Source organism: Cyprinus carpio, chromosome A9 (assembly GCF_018340385.1).
Source record: "Cyprinus carpio isolate SPL01 chromosome A9, ASM1834038v1, whole genome shotgun sequence".
Classification (NCBI taxonomy): Eukaryota; Metazoa; Chordata; class Actinopteri; order Cypriniformes; family Cyprinidae; genus Cyprinus; species Cyprinus carpio.
In genome coordinates, this window is record NC_056580.1 from 10,499,979 (window position 1) to 10,515,691 (window position 15,713).

General features: G+C 37.1%; 1 protein-coding gene across 3 annotated transcripts in view; it reads right to left on the reverse strand.

The window, feature by feature from the left end:
• The window catches only part of LOC109066102 (bone morphogenetic protein receptor type-2-like), a 63,653-nt gene that overhangs the window by 13,182 nt on the left and 34,758 nt on the right, over window positions 1-15,713 (reverse strand). For 2 of the 3 annotated variants that reach the window (XM_042763440.1, XM_042763442.1), the window contains exons 4-6: window positions 1,471-1,581; window positions 1,267-1,358; window positions 894-1,124 (exon numbers count right to left, since the gene is read on the reverse strand). In XM_042763440.1, the coding sequence (XP_042619374.1) occupies window positions 894-1,124; window positions 1,267-1,358; window positions 1,471-1,581 (434 nt within the window). The remainder of the gene's footprint in view (window positions 1-893; window positions 1,125-1,266; window positions 1,359-1,470; window positions 1,582-15,713) is intronic. The other variant, XM_042763441.1, reaches the window with a different exon arrangement.

Genomic DNA, 15,713 nt, shown 5'->3' on the forward strand with positions numbered 1-15,713 from the left:
GTCAATGTTTTCTTTTTCTTTTTTTTCTTTTTTTATGTGGTTAACACAAGCTCAATATATTTTCATGTTTTACTGTATAATACAAAATACATTAGTAATATCTCACTTGAGATTTTACGCTTCTTTAAGCTTTCTTTAAGATCATTCTTTAAGCCTAAACTTTTTTTTTTTTTTTGCTTTTTACTTTGTATTGTATTTGTATTTTGCAATTGTATTTAGGCTTCAAAATTCATAGTTGTGTTCGTTTGTGAAGATCATCACAAGGAACAAAACATGTAAATATCATAAACTTCTGTTTGTCACAGAGCTTATTTTCTGCAAAAATCCAAAAGCCAATGGAAAAATCCTGGGTTTTGTCGAGGGATGCTAACTTCCAAAAATACGTCATTCTTGCTGCAAATTACTTCAACGCTGGATTGCAGGTGGTTAGTGAATACAACACTTCTCACAAAAGTTGCGCAGCTGTTTAGTCAATTCATCTCTGTATTTAAAATGGACAGAAAAACACTTTATCTGACTGCAGTTGGCAGACGAATACAGAATAAGTGAATGAAAACAATAGGAGCCAGTCAGAGAGAGAGAGAGAAAGATGAACAGGCACAGCTAAAACACAAAGCTGACATCCAAGTCATCCTTCTCATGCTGCCTGCTGGAAATGCATCTGAATCATGGATAAAAATATCCGACCAGATACCGTCAGGACATTCGATTCCACTCCCGACTTTGACAGAAATAGTCAGGAGAGGCCAATAAAACGAAGAGATGAGCAATAAAGGACAGATGAAGGTAAGATGTGGAAAACTACACCAAGCAGTGCAGTCAGGCACCAGAGCCTTGTCACATACAACTTTAAGGATGAGAGAAAGAAGGGCTTGTACCAGATCAATACTTACATGAGGGTAGTACTCCATAACCAGCATGTACTCCATCCGCCCATCCGCCGTGAGACGCTCATCGCCAACGATGAAACGAGCAATGTTCTCATGCTCCAGAAGGGGGATTCTGTAGATGGAGCGCTCATTCACAAAGTTCTGCCGGTTGGTGTATGTAAAAACTTTTACTGCAACTGGGCGTTCATCCAGTGATCCTTTATAGACAGAACCGTAGCGTCCTCGACCAATCAACTGCATGAAAAAATAGTCAGGAGTCAATTGTAGCAGATGTAACATGATATATACAGATGGTTCGAGTTCATTACAATACAATTCAAAATCAAAAAATGATAATGTGCACATATTTGGTGGCAGCTAGAAGAGCTGAACTCACTTCCAGGAGCTTTAAACTGTCTAAATCCAGAGATGGTTCTGACGGTGCGGCCTCTATCATGTCCATGTTGTGCAGACCCTGTTTACACTCGCCTGTAACAACAATTACACACAGTACGCACACAATGCATCACAACACTGTAACAACATGACGTGACTTTTATTCGCAAATAGCCACTCAGTACACAAGAGTACTGCATCTCACCCATCATCATGCGATAGCCGAAGAACAGTGCCACAATCAAGACTGCTACTATAGAGACAGACGCGAGGGCGATGAAGATGGCCTCATCCCTGTGTAAAGGCTGCGGCTCTTCTGGAGAAAGAGGGAAGAGAGGAGGTGAAAGAGAGGCATGTTAGACCTTTAATCGTTAGTTGCATTTAAGCTCATTTTAGCCTTTGAATTTGCATGTTATATGAATAAAAAAAAATCAACATGCTGACAATTACCACAAAAAAATGAATAACAAACCAAAATCATTTATCGTACAGTAATACACTTATAATTAAGAATTAAACAGAAGGGTGAAATATTATTACAATTTAAAATAACTGTTTTCTTTTTTCATATACTTTCAAATGTAATTTATTCCTCTAATGGAAAAGCTAAAAAGCTACTTTTTTTAAAAAAAAGTTTTAAAAAAAAGAATGACAACAGCATTCCTTTGAAATATAAATATTTTGTACCATTATAACAGTCTTTACTTTTTTTTTTTTTTAAAGATGTGAATGTACATTCGTTGGACAACAACAATACACTTGTTTTTGCGTGATTTGAGCTAAATAATCTGCATTTTTTATAATTTTTTGGATGATGTTAATTAAGTTATTAAAATGTCATTTTTATAAACAGTTTGTCTATTGCTGCCCAGAGGCATTGAGTAAGGGACAAGTAGAAAATATATTTCTGTGATATAAACACAGCTTAACAGGTGCTGAATCTGAAACATTCCATTAATTCTCAAGTATCTGCCCTTATAATGTGATTTCTTAAATATCTGAACACATACAAATGTGTCCACCAGTTTCTGTTCAAATCTAACAGTCCACCAACAAAAAGAAATCCTATTAACTTCAGTTCAAGGAAATCGGAAAAAAAAAAAAACAGTTGGAAAAGTAAAGTCAGCATCACCTATCAAAATGACTGAACATATTCTGGTCTGTCACGTCCCTGATGCATACAGACCGCTGCCTTCAAAATCCAATTAAACCCAGTGCTAGCTTTCTTTAGCTTTTGATTCTTTTCACTTTCTCCATTTTCTCACTCTGCTTCAGACGCAGACATGTCCTTGCATACAAGAGTGAGAGCTTCGAGGCAAGAAAGCCGCTCTCACACAAAAAGAGCTAAAGCCAGAGAAAGATGAGTAGGAATGATAAAACCACAGCTTAGGACTTCAGTTTCAAGCCGAGAGAAAGAGAACAAACACTTGAAATGGCAGGACAGCCTCTCAAAAGCAAACCTACTCACACGACTGCTTTGAGAAGATGATTAAATAAAACTTCAGATGAAATCGGGCTTAAAATATTGGGCATGCTGGCATATTTTAATTCATTTGTGAATCGATTCATGCAGAATGCAACAGGAAATGTGGAATTTAGCTGTGTTTATCTTCAAGGCAATGACTGCGGATGTATGGAAGGACAAAAAAAAAAAAGCACAATACAGAAGCAAATCTACAGTATTTTTGAGCAGGATCCTGCCAGGTCTACTGCAGGAGCTAGAAAGGAACTGGATCTGCAGCACTACACTATCACACAGCTCAAAAAGGTTTGGGATTCTCAAGAAGGATCAATAAATATGAGATTTAAACCACAGCAGTGCGTCAGACTGCATGCTGGTGTTTGCTTCTGGAAAGTGATCTCTCTCACACACACTCGTATATAGCCACGCTCATTTAACACTCACAGGGTAAAACACAGGCATTTATAGATATTGATAGAAAAAACACTCTCAATCTCAAGTATACATAGACAGAGTTTACATGTCTTGGAGCCGGTGGCATTTAGCTCGGAGGCAGAATGTCTGAGCGTCCCTCCCTCTTCCAGACTGTATGAACAATCCTGTTCTACTTCCTGTATGTCTCCCTCCAGCTCCCTGTCCATTATGAGAGCTCTCATTCCTTTCTCACGTCTCCATATTTCAAATTCTGTATGTATAAAATATTACAGAATCACGGTGATGTACAAGGATTATACTATTGCATTCTTTGAAATTACCATAAAATACCATGGTATACACCAATCGTTCAGTATCATGGTATATACCAAAAAGTATTTATATATTTCATAACCAAGCATGACTATGACGAGTGACAGTAAAATTTGCACATTTCTGAGTATCCCACCCCCAATGAAATCTCATTGGACCAAAAACTTGTTCTGCATAATAGTATATTAAACGTCAAATATCTTCTGATTGGCTTTGATCGTGTCACATCACAAAGTAATTTTACGGTTAATGTGGACAGACAAATTATTTGTCAATGGAAACAATGGGCACAGTGTAAACCCTCACTTAAAATCTATGAATATTATTGCATTTGATAACAAATAAAATACAACGTAAAAAAAATAAAAAAAAAATCAAATGCAATTTATATTAACAGAACACTTTTTAAGCAAAGTAACAGACAAGCACGTTTTAAAATGCTAAAACAACAGATATAATGTTCAAAATGATAACGTTTTTGGAGAATTTCTATTCTATAATGTTACCATCTTCACTGTACTGTGATACTGCCATGACAGTGTTTTATAATGGCTTTTAACACACTGAATAACTCCCTCCCATGAATCCACAGGAGTTTGTTGTCACGTTACATTCTTCTCCAGTCATGTTGTGTCCTTCATGGAGAAACATGGAGTGATGCATTAAATGGCTTCATTTTTCTCTGTAGCTTCATGTTTGTCAACACATCATGAGCACATCACGAGCTGAACTTCTGTCCTTCACATTCTTAGACACCGAGCATCAGGACAGATGCAGTTTCCCTGGGTAACCAGAACTCTTCTGCGAATTCACCAACTCCTACTCATAATGCCTGGCAACCGTGTGCAGTCACAACCTTCCTGCAATAAAGTCTGTCTTGCCTAAATTTTTACCTTTCCTCGCTTTCTATTTTGTATTTCTTTCAGTACTATATGAGAGTAAAGACACTGCTTTTAGGGATGCTTTTAAAGTTAAAAGGTTAAAAGTACAAACACAGCAAAAACTTACTACCAAGTCCTATGAAATCAAAATATTATGGTTTTTAGTCCATGTCTATTAGCTTTGAAGTCATCTATATGCTAGCATATTCCTTAACATTAACTAAATTATAGGATTTAACAGATATATTAAAACTGACATCTCAACAGAACAAAACAGAAAAAAACTGATGACTCATCCTGCACCACACCAATTTTTGTCCAATCAAATGCTTTTTAGAGTGAAAAAGCCCGCCCCCCTATGGCTCTGATGTAATTATAGACTTTAAGATAATAATAAAAAAAAGTTGACAAGCTTTACTGTCTTTATAAGACAGAAACTGTACTCATTAAGGAGACTTTAAATGGATAGTTCACCCAAAAACTTTCATCATTTACTCATGTTCTTAAATGAACTGTTCATACAATAGAATGTCTAGCTCTGTTTCACTGTCAATTTTTGTTCTTTCATTATAAAGACAATTGTTATTGGTCCACACATCAAGCACGGTTGAGCTTGTTGACCATATTTGATTTGCTCTTGATAAATGTTTGTATGTAAATAAAAGCCTAAATTAAATCTGTTATATATTGTGTTCATGTCTCTTCAGAAGAGTTGTTTAAAACTACTCGATTCATATGGATTACTTTCACAATGTTTTCCATGAACATTTTGAAGAAAAGTTTTGGTTGTGTGGACTTTCAAATGATGGACAAAAAAAGAATATTAAAAATATCTTCATTTGCATTCCGAAAATGAATGAAAATACAGTTTTGTAGGGTTAGTAAATTATGACAATTTCCATTTTTAAATAAACTATTTCTTTAATGTTTTTTTTTTTATTTCTTTAACTACATATAGTCCATTAAGATCAGTTTGTGCAATGTTCAAAACAAATCTCTTACATTCAGATTCATAAGGGCGAGGGACATTTACTTTAAATCAAGACTAAAGTGTGTGAGACACCTGCAAAACTGGTTTTAAAAGCACTGATTGATTAAATTTCCCCCCTCAGGAATTGAGGAACATGGGTCTCATGTTATGATTACGGATACCACACGGGGTCTTTCCAACAGACAGGCAGTCACATAGATATGCATCCCATCCATAATACAAAGCCTGTGTGGGAGAATTTCAAAGAGTGCCGGCTCAGAGACACCAGGGAGACTCTAATGGGAGTCATTCATGAGCGGGCAGACATTCATGCTGCCATTACCACAACAAGACTTAACATCACTACCTGAACCCCCCCACCAGCGAGGACAACAAAAGCCACTCAGTGGGAATTCTCTGGCCTACATTCAGCTTTCAGAGTTGGAAGGTGGGGAAGAGAGTGAGAGAACCTGACAAAATACATCATCATGTGCCAGACAAATAAAACAGCTGCAATCTGCATTTAACCTCTATTAACCTCAGATCTGAGGGATATCTACAGGCCAGAATATAATGAAGGTGGGCTTTTCTGAAGCGGGCCACACAACCCAAAAACCACCTAGCAACAACCCTGAGGCCAATTGCATAAACATAGCCACTATGTGTCTTAAGAACTACTGTAGCAGTTAGCCAAAGGGTAACCAATCTTACTTTTCAATTAAAGTCTACTTTTTTGTAACTGATTTTAAAAAGTTATGAACAGTCTACTCTAGAAGAAAAAAAAATTACATGACTAGCTTTTCAAGATTAGTCTAAGCAGTTTATGCATCCGGCCCCAGAACGCCATGGCAACTGCACAGTGACACAATACAAAACAGGCTTTTCAGAGACTGGCTAAAATTCACACTACAAAAAACATTTGGGTTTTTATCCATGATTTGTAGGTCTTGTGCATTGCACAGATGTCACAATATACTGATACTGACAACAACAGTCATAATTTAAAAAAATGAAATATTGTTATTAGGGCTGCACGATTAATCAAAATAAATCCGTGCAATTATTAAATCACAAATACTGCTATTTTAAGCAGTAAATTTATACCACAGGCTGCTGAATGCTTGATTCTGACTCTAAAGTGTGCAGTTGTTTTCCAGGAAACGCTCAGCTATGAAGTAGTTCCAGGTCTGTCAACAACATTACAGTTCCATATCACTTCACCAAATTATACCCAGTCAATAAAAATTACAAAAAAGGCAAACAGGATCTGCAGGAAGTGTAATAATAAAACTTCACAACAAGGGAAGAAGGAGGCGGGAACCGGCAAACATTCAAATAAATCTTTAATGACAAAATAAATACAAAACAGCGCGACAGCCCCTCACGGGCGACTGCCGCGCACAAACAAAAACCAAACAAAATAAAACCCAGGCCTGGTCCTCTCTCGTCCTTCACTGTCGTCGCTCATCTCTTTTGTATCCTCCCGATCTCCTCCGTGGGACTCGAGACCGGTGAGTGGAGCAGGTGTCGCTCATTTCCCAATCACTCCACCGGCCTCGCTCCGTTCCCACGGCTCTCGGCCCCGCCCCAACAGTCACCAATATAATAAAAATTACAAAAAAGGCAAACAGGATCTGCAGGAAGAAGCACTCAACAGGTTTTTTTTTGTTACATTTTTGCACAGTTACAAAATATCTCTCTGCCTCCCTACACTCGTTATTTATTGACCAAAAAAGACAAAACACAAAATAAATGTAGAGATAAATTTGATTGATAGCATTGTTTATTAAAAGATTTTTTTAATTTATATATCTCAATATTGTTAGCATTCTTTTGTCCATATTAAGCATGTATGAAAATCTGATATTTTTACAGTCCTAATTACTAAGGGTGCACATAAATGGTGTGCAGGTGCAACCGAAATAAAAAATGAGCTGTATTATAAGTTCAGGCTCATTTGCACACTGACATGGTTGACAGCAGTTAATGCACAATCACCATTTTAAATCAACTAACTGTAATACTGTATAAAATTTCCATTCAGACTGAAAGCATAAATCTAGGCTACGCGCAGCCTGTTTCAGAGCAAAACGCAAAACTGAAATGTCATTCACCGATGCACTTCACTCGGCAGCGCATATACTTATTGCTGTCAACCTGCCAAAATAAAAGCAAAAAAATAAAGCATAAAAAAATAAAAATTTTAAAAAACCTTTAATATTATCATTGTAGCGTTAAGTGTACTATAAAATAATTGTATTTTTATTTAATACTTTTTATTTTAAAACAATAGTATTATCGCATTTTATTATTTTGTTTTTAAAAAACCTACATAAACTGCAATAATGTTATTACTATTATGGTTATATTTAATGGGTCACGTTATGTGCAGTGTGAGCACCAAACCAAATCTCCAGGTGCTCTCAAGAGAACCAGACTGAAAAACCTTGCACCCCTGCTAATTATACTGTATGTGCAAAGCCTTTTTCAGACTATTTTACCTGCACTGCTATTTGACTAGAGTTTCATCAAGCAAACTCATTCTCCACCCCCAAAAACTCTTGCCATTCACTGTGTAAAGGTTAAAAGAGGCAAAGCTAATGAATAAATTAATAAAGGGAAGTGAGCAGATGCTTGTTCGCTCACAGCTCCGCGGACAGACAGCTCATCAGCACAATTAAATGATGGACTCAATCTGGCGAGCACAAGCACAACTACAGTGTTTTTGGCACATGATGTTGTGGAATTTAATTCTTACAGACACACACGTATTGTACATACGAACTGCTGGCTGTCAGCTCGATGGCACGGCTCAGAGCAGAGCTTCAAGAAGGGACAGACGTCTTCATATGCTCTATCTGCAGTGCATCCGCAACTGCATTAAAGCACAACAATGACCGTCCACATTTCAGCAGTCCGGAAGAATTTCCCCCTATTCATTTTCTCCTTAGAGATTTCAACTCAATAAAGCTTTCTAAGCTAAGAATCCGCACCCACAGACTTCCGCAGATTTGGAACGCCATTCACAAAAGTTGTACACATCCTTTGCCTCTTGAGTCATTATTTATTAAATATAATGGCTGATTTAATTGTGCTTTCACATATCATTAAGAGCACAGCACTCTCGTACACAGTGTCTACAACAGGCCGTGGCAATCTCATGTTAATTCAGTTTAACACGTTATACCCAATCCATTCCACAGATTTTTCCTCAAAATTGATGCAGAAAATGCGAAAAAAAAAAAAAAAAAAAAAAAAAAAAGTATTTCATCTCAAAAAACATCATTCATAACAACAAAAAACCAAAAAAAAGATAAGAAAAGGAAAAAAAAACAATAAAAAAAAGACAAAAAAAACAGACAGACAAAATATCAGCAGGAGGTCTTGTACAGCGAAAAACGAAACAGATTTCACAGAGAAATATGAAGACAGCAGATGACAGATACACTGCCGAGACTTTGCATGTCTGTTTAACAGAGATTTCCACCTGAATGAGAAAGAGCACTGACCACAATGCACAAAAGATGATCTATACGACAAAGCCAGGCAATGGCTTATCTGTGAGAAATACAAACAAAGAGCAAAGTGCTCCATCTGCAATCAGTAAGGGGTTTCACAAACAAGATCATCCTTAAAATGCTCTTGTTTCCTATTCACTAACTAAGTATTCTCTTAAAGCTGATACATCTGGCATAAAATCACAGAAAGCAGAAATGAACCAGTGTTTCTACTGGACAGGGAGATAGATGTCAATTCACGCATCACTAAAATGACACAGTAGCTCTCAACCAAAAATCAAGCATCTTAAAAATCTTATAAAAATAAATTCAATAAACAACCTAAACAACTAAATAAATCAAATAAATCAAATTCATTTCATTTTTTTTTTTTTTTATGTATTTTTATTTAATTTGTTATTTTTATTTTATTATTTTTATTTTTGAAGAAACATGGTCTTCATTTTAGACTTATTTTAAAAAGTATGATTTCCAGAACTGGAAAAGTCATTTAAATTAATGAAATCATAAAACTCAGTGGGCACTTTTAATATTAATATACCTTTTTCTAAGCTCTAAAATATTTAATAAGGTAGAAATTGATTCCAAATTCTTTTTTAAAAGTCATTATCTGGTGTAAATCACAAAAAAACCTTTAAAAGTCATGGGGCCTTTGAATATTTTTGTGGGCAATGAGGAGACTTGGAATTAAAAAGGTTGGAAACCATTGGTGGAACAATTTATAAAGTATAAAAATGCATACATTTTCTTAATGCCAAATTTACATCATTCTCATAACAAAAGCCTATATCCAAATTAAAGGTTCAGTATTTAAACAAAACCTCTTGTTTTTTTATTTTTTTACTTTAACAAGACTGAGAAGTCTAGAACATTATGGCATATGATGGTACAATTACATTTTTACCGGCAAACAACAAGTGGAAATGTGTGCCGATCATTAAAATGAATGGGATGAAGGATTCCAAACATAACAGGGATATCTGGTTCCACTGTGACATGGAGGTTTTCCTGTTTGACTTTTGGCTTTTATTGTCTTTGTAACAGTAGATATATAGAGGCTCTTTGATGCTCTTTTCCGCCTGGCAGTGACAAAGTCAAAAAGGCATTTCCTCTGTGGATAACCTACTCCTTTCTCCCACTTTCACTTCCTGTCCTTCTTTTTTCCTTCTCTGTGTCATTCTTTCTCATTCCGTGCGGATAGCTTTAATCCTCTCACCGCTGATTCAGTGTTCCTCTTTATTCATTTTTTATTCATGCCGACTGCTGTATAATTCCTGTCTGTCGGAGTCTACTGCAATTCATGCCACTCTGACAAATAATCTCATGGAGAGTGACTGGATTTTCAATAAAGAAGAGAAATGGTGACAAAAACAGACTCGTTTGCATAAGTGAGTTACAGCGCTGGCCATAGCTTTCACACCGGTGGAGGCGGAGACATTTCAAGCTGATCTGAGACCGGTCCTTTTGTTGGTCATTAGGATTTACATTATGTTCAGAATCACACGGCAACCACAGCCATGGGTTTGAGGAAGAGAGAGAAAGCCAGTTTATTTGACTATGCTGCAGTAGCATCTGCTTTCGCTACAGCAGCCGCACCTGCCACACCTGGACTGAACAAATCCTCTGATATTGTCAGGTTTTCAGTGACATCTTAATAAAGGTGTAAGTGAAGACATAGAGATGTTTTGACATAAGATAATAGATATTTCTAGAATTCAAACTCCTAACTCTTTAACTGTCATCATTAGTATCAGGAAGTCGGGGCGATTGGATCACAATTTCAAGAGGTCAGCAGCAAAAGCAGTCAAAGTATACATTTTGAATCTCATTTTAAAATAGTTTGACCGAATCATTAAAAATCGTCAAGTAAAGCTCCTAAAGGCACCATAAGCCCTATTTTCCAGCCCAAGCTTCATGTGTAAATAGGATATAAATCAACACGGGACACAAAACTGCACTTGTCAGGTTATTTCATGGGGTCTTTAAAAATGTTGTTTTGGTCTCAAATTAAAAGCCAAAACAGTGTCTAGACATCTGTAGACTGATGTGCAGGGCGAGCACCGGGCTCAGGTTTCTCACAGCAGATTGCACGTCTATGACCGTGAACCCTGTGACCGCAAATCTGTTGACCTTTGTGACCCCTGTCATGAAGAATCACATCTGGGGTCCGCGGTGGAGAGAGTGCTGACACGGCCATGAATCAGACACAGTCGGTCTGTCTCAGCCCAGCGCCACGGCAACGGCTTCAGTAACAGTCCCATCAATTACACCACCCGCCACGTTCCTCCAGCTGAATCAGTGTGACATAAAGAGAGCACCTCCTTCTGTTCAGCTGACACGTCTCCTCTTTATGGGTGCTTTTCATATTCTCTTAGGCCAGAAGTGTGATCAAAACCACTTCTAGCTACACAAGGTAAATTTACATGTCACTGTGCTCTGAAATGTTTCTGAATGATAATCAAAAAGTCTATTCAAATATGTGCTGCATTCTCAGTATATACTATAGCTGAGCAAGTTAGTTTAACTGTCAACATGTTTATACTGTATCTACAGTATCTACCTGAATATTAACAGAGGCATTATAACAGGGAGGAGACAAATGGCAGGTGACTGTAGGAATGAAAGGCCTGCCTATGGTTACAAGAGCCAATTGCATTTTTTATAGACTTTACAGATTTTTTTGTACATAACATAGTACCTTCAAAAAATGTTTACTTTATCAAGAATGCATTGAATTGATGCAAAGAGACTCTTAAAATGTTACAAGTGATGGTTTCTATAAATGCATTTTTGTGTTTTCAACATGATAATAAGAAATCATTATTGACAAATTACTGTACATTTTAAAATATATTCAAATAGTAACCACTTATTTTAAATTGTAATAATATTTCATAATATTACTGACTTTACAGTAATTTTGATCAAATAAATGCAGCCTTGGTGAGCATAAGAGTCTTTTAAATTGCACATCTCACTAAACCCGAACTTTTAAACAACAGTGTTTGTGGTGGTTTATTCATATGTATTGGAAAGTTTAAGAAGCAGAGATGTACTTTTATTACTGAAAATAGCTGCACAACATGATTTCAGTTTGGACTAACTTGCCTCAAAAGGAACTTGGATAATAACTCTGATTTAATGCCACAGAATTTTGTGATAATATAACTACAAAGGTTTTTATATCATCACAGTAATGCAAGAATGCATGTTAAGGACTGCACGCTTGCCCCAAACATTTACATCTACATTTACGCACTTGCGCAGAGTATGTTTCTGATCTTAACAGGCATCTTAGTGATCGAAATCCAGAACACTTTATCTACTTAATTTTCCATCATGCCGAGAAGTTCGATACTAATTCTCTTCATTTGTTAGTCCCAGGGGCAGATATTCAATACAAGATCTTCTAAAGAGAAAAAAAAAACACTGCTCAAAGTCACACGGCATGAATCTGATGATAAAGAGACTGTCCAGCAGTCGCAACCTGAGGTGATGGCTGGCAGAGCTTCTGTCCTGTCACTAGGCACTCGGCCATGCAGTCTCAGCTCTGCACAGTCTGTGTGCAGCCCACATGTCCACACATGCTCACACTCCAAACATGCCACAAACACACTCAAACAAACAATGATCGCGAGATCTGCCTCGGCATACACTCATATGCACACAAACATGCTCTAATGACCCATATGAAACAGAAAAGCTCTTAAAATTGGATTTCTTATTGGATGAGCCATAAAAGGCCGAGATTTTATCACACTTAAAGGGACTGTTCACCAAAAAATGAAAATTCTGACATCAGTTACTCCCCCTCGTGTCATTCTAAACCTGTATGACTTTCATATCTTCTTTTTATGCTCCACAGAAGAAAGCAATCCATACAGGTTTGTAACGACCAAACCGAGGGCAAGTAAATGATGACAGAACTTTCATTTTTGGGTGAGCTGGCAGTTTAGTTAAAAAAAGCCTTCAAGAGCCAGACATTTGACTACTGAGATAAAGTCTGGTTCACTTTGCAGTCTACTCTGGAAGAGACTGAATGAACGTTGCATATCAGCAAAGTGATTTTGGAAAGTCCTTGAGTGTTAGTATTAGTATTATTTATATATTATTTAATAATATTTTGAAAAATCTCATTAATTTTAAAATTCAATTATCTCAATTCACGTCAACTGGATTAGTTACTGGTGTAATTTGTTTAAATTTCATTCATTTTTATATGCTTTTGTCTCATTTATTTATTTATTTATTTATTCATATTTAGCTTTGGATTTATTTTCATTTCTAGTTTTAGTCATTTCAGTACTTCAATTTATTTAATATTAGTTGAAAACATTTCTTGAAGTTTAAGTTCAAATATTCATCTAATATTTATAATTTAATTTCAGTTTAATTTCAAATAATGAAAAAAGTTTTGGTTCTAGTTAAAAATAACAAAACTTGTTCACATTATAGCAAAGGGCTATTCAATCACAGTCGATCGGAACAGCTTGTCACTAATGGTCATGGTGGGTTTGGACAAAAAGATTTGAAATCGCATTTTGTCACTTGTCTTTTCATTGTGCTTGGACTGACATTTTGTTGACAGTTTAACTCTCATTACTGCGGCGTCATGGCAACGTAGCCCCACCCGTTCTGCATAATTGTATTACAAATAAATCATGGCCTGATATTCTGCCTGTTTTTGTTCCTTTTGTGTATTGCAGCATTTTTGCACTTAGAGTGGACAAACTTGTTATGTGTTGCTGGAAACTTACCACATCATTTCTGGTAAGGACGCGGTAAGGCTAACAACATCCCTTAAACTGTGGCAAAATCATTTCAGAACACAGTCTCTTGTGGTGTTGTGCTACAAAATAATATATACCAGAGGGTGGGTGCTTTTTATCAATAAGAACAATGAGAGGGGAAGAGGAAAATCATAAACTAGAGCAGCCAAGAAAGCTTGTGTGAAAGGAGGGGATTTAAGCAGCCATTATACATGTCACCATCAAGAAGAGCAGAGAGGACGATAAAGTGTAAACTCAGTAAGACATGGCCGAGGGGAAAGGAGACGAGGTGTGAAATGAGGGAGAGAGGAGAGGTAGAGGAGGTGTGTGTGTGTGTGTGTGTGTGTGTGTGTCTGGGAGATCATTCCCCCACTGCAATTAAAACAGCTGCCCAAATCGATCAGAGGCTTCTCACACTCCATTCACAGTCTTCAGCTGAGAGATCACACCGTCCATCTAAATGAAACTCGCCGTGAACGTGTGTGTGACTCTGAAAGCAGAAGAGCGTTTCACACTTTCTGAGCAGGTGTACGGCTTACAAAATCAGTGAAGTACAATGCCAGAAACTAGCAGATGTGTGCTCCTCCTTCTTCTGCAGATCGCAACACCCCTGTTCCACTCCAAGCTAAAAGTGTAAATAAATGCAATGGAAGTTTGCAAACCTTTTTTCTGCATTGAATATATTCACACCAGGCCTAATGCAATTTTTTTTTTTTTTACATACAAAAATGTATGATTATGTGAATGAAAGGAAAATATTTTCAAGATATGATGCAATCCACAAGAAAACATCTATTTAAAAAGATTAAATCTATAGGATTCACAAATACTAAAAAAAATTAATCTAAAGGCCCTTTTAGATTTGCATTTGATAAAATGCATTCCAGGATGAAAAGAACGATAGATAGAATGATAGAAAGATAGAACAATAGATAGGAAGGTTCATAGGTCAGAGTATAAATACATTTTTTAAAAAGTAGAAAAACAAAACAAAACAACTTGGCCCAACACACAGAAGCTTGGGAAGCTACAAACAAAACAACAACAACATGCAAATCTTAAAACCGCAACATGCAAAAATTGAGCAAACCAAAAAAAAAAACAGAAACAAACACTAACAAAGTGCCTCTGTGATGCAGCAGAACAGCATGTTTGATACTGTAGTGTAAACTGTGAGCATCATCTAAATCTATGTGTTTGTAGAGTCTTTTTCCACCTTCTGCTCGTTAGCGAAATAAAAGTAACGTGCCACCCTAATCTTTCTAAACTGTTGCTCACTCTGCAGATGTTGCAGGTTGGAAAGCTTGTGGCATTCAAAAGAGATCCCCCTCTTGGAATGTGACACTTACTCGCACAATTACCATCATTCCAGGGAATGTGTTAGCGCGGAGGACAACTTCACGTCTGCTACTCTACAGGATTAAAAGTGAAATAATTCCCTGTCACAGCCTTTGGTTCTGGTATGACACACTCCTTCTGTTGAAATCCTGCTTTAAAAGCGTGTTTTTGTTGTGCTGCCCATTTTCTGAGAGCTGAAATGCTGCCATAAATAAAAAAAAACCAAACAAAAAAAAAACAAATGAGTCACCATAGCAGCTCTCCAATGTAGAGAGTGGGGTGAGGGAACATTTCCAAATCTGCACTTCACTTATCTATAAAAAGCCCATGCGTTTACAGAATAACACATCCGGTGCCGGGAACTGCATGTTGGAGGGGTGAAAATATTGGTAAATGGATTGTATAACAAGTGAGGATGTCAGCTGCCTCACACTCAACGAGGACCACATCAGCAGGCTTAAACATGCATGTAGGACATCGTCCATCAATGCAAGTGCTACATTTCGCACAAGATTTTAGAACCTATTCACATGTGCTGCACACTGCTGATAATGTCAGTCTGGGGTCTTTCGCTCTACGTGTTGGCATGTCCGCAGACAGCGGCAGGAGACAGCTGCGCTTGGGTGGGGTTTGGATGCAGTGCATGGCCTCACTTTGAACCCTGCTGCTATACATTTTAAAATGAAAAAAGAGGGTTTGACCAGCTCTGTGGTGGCGGTGAGGGGACAAACGGTCCGATGCCGTCTGAGGATGCAGAAGACAC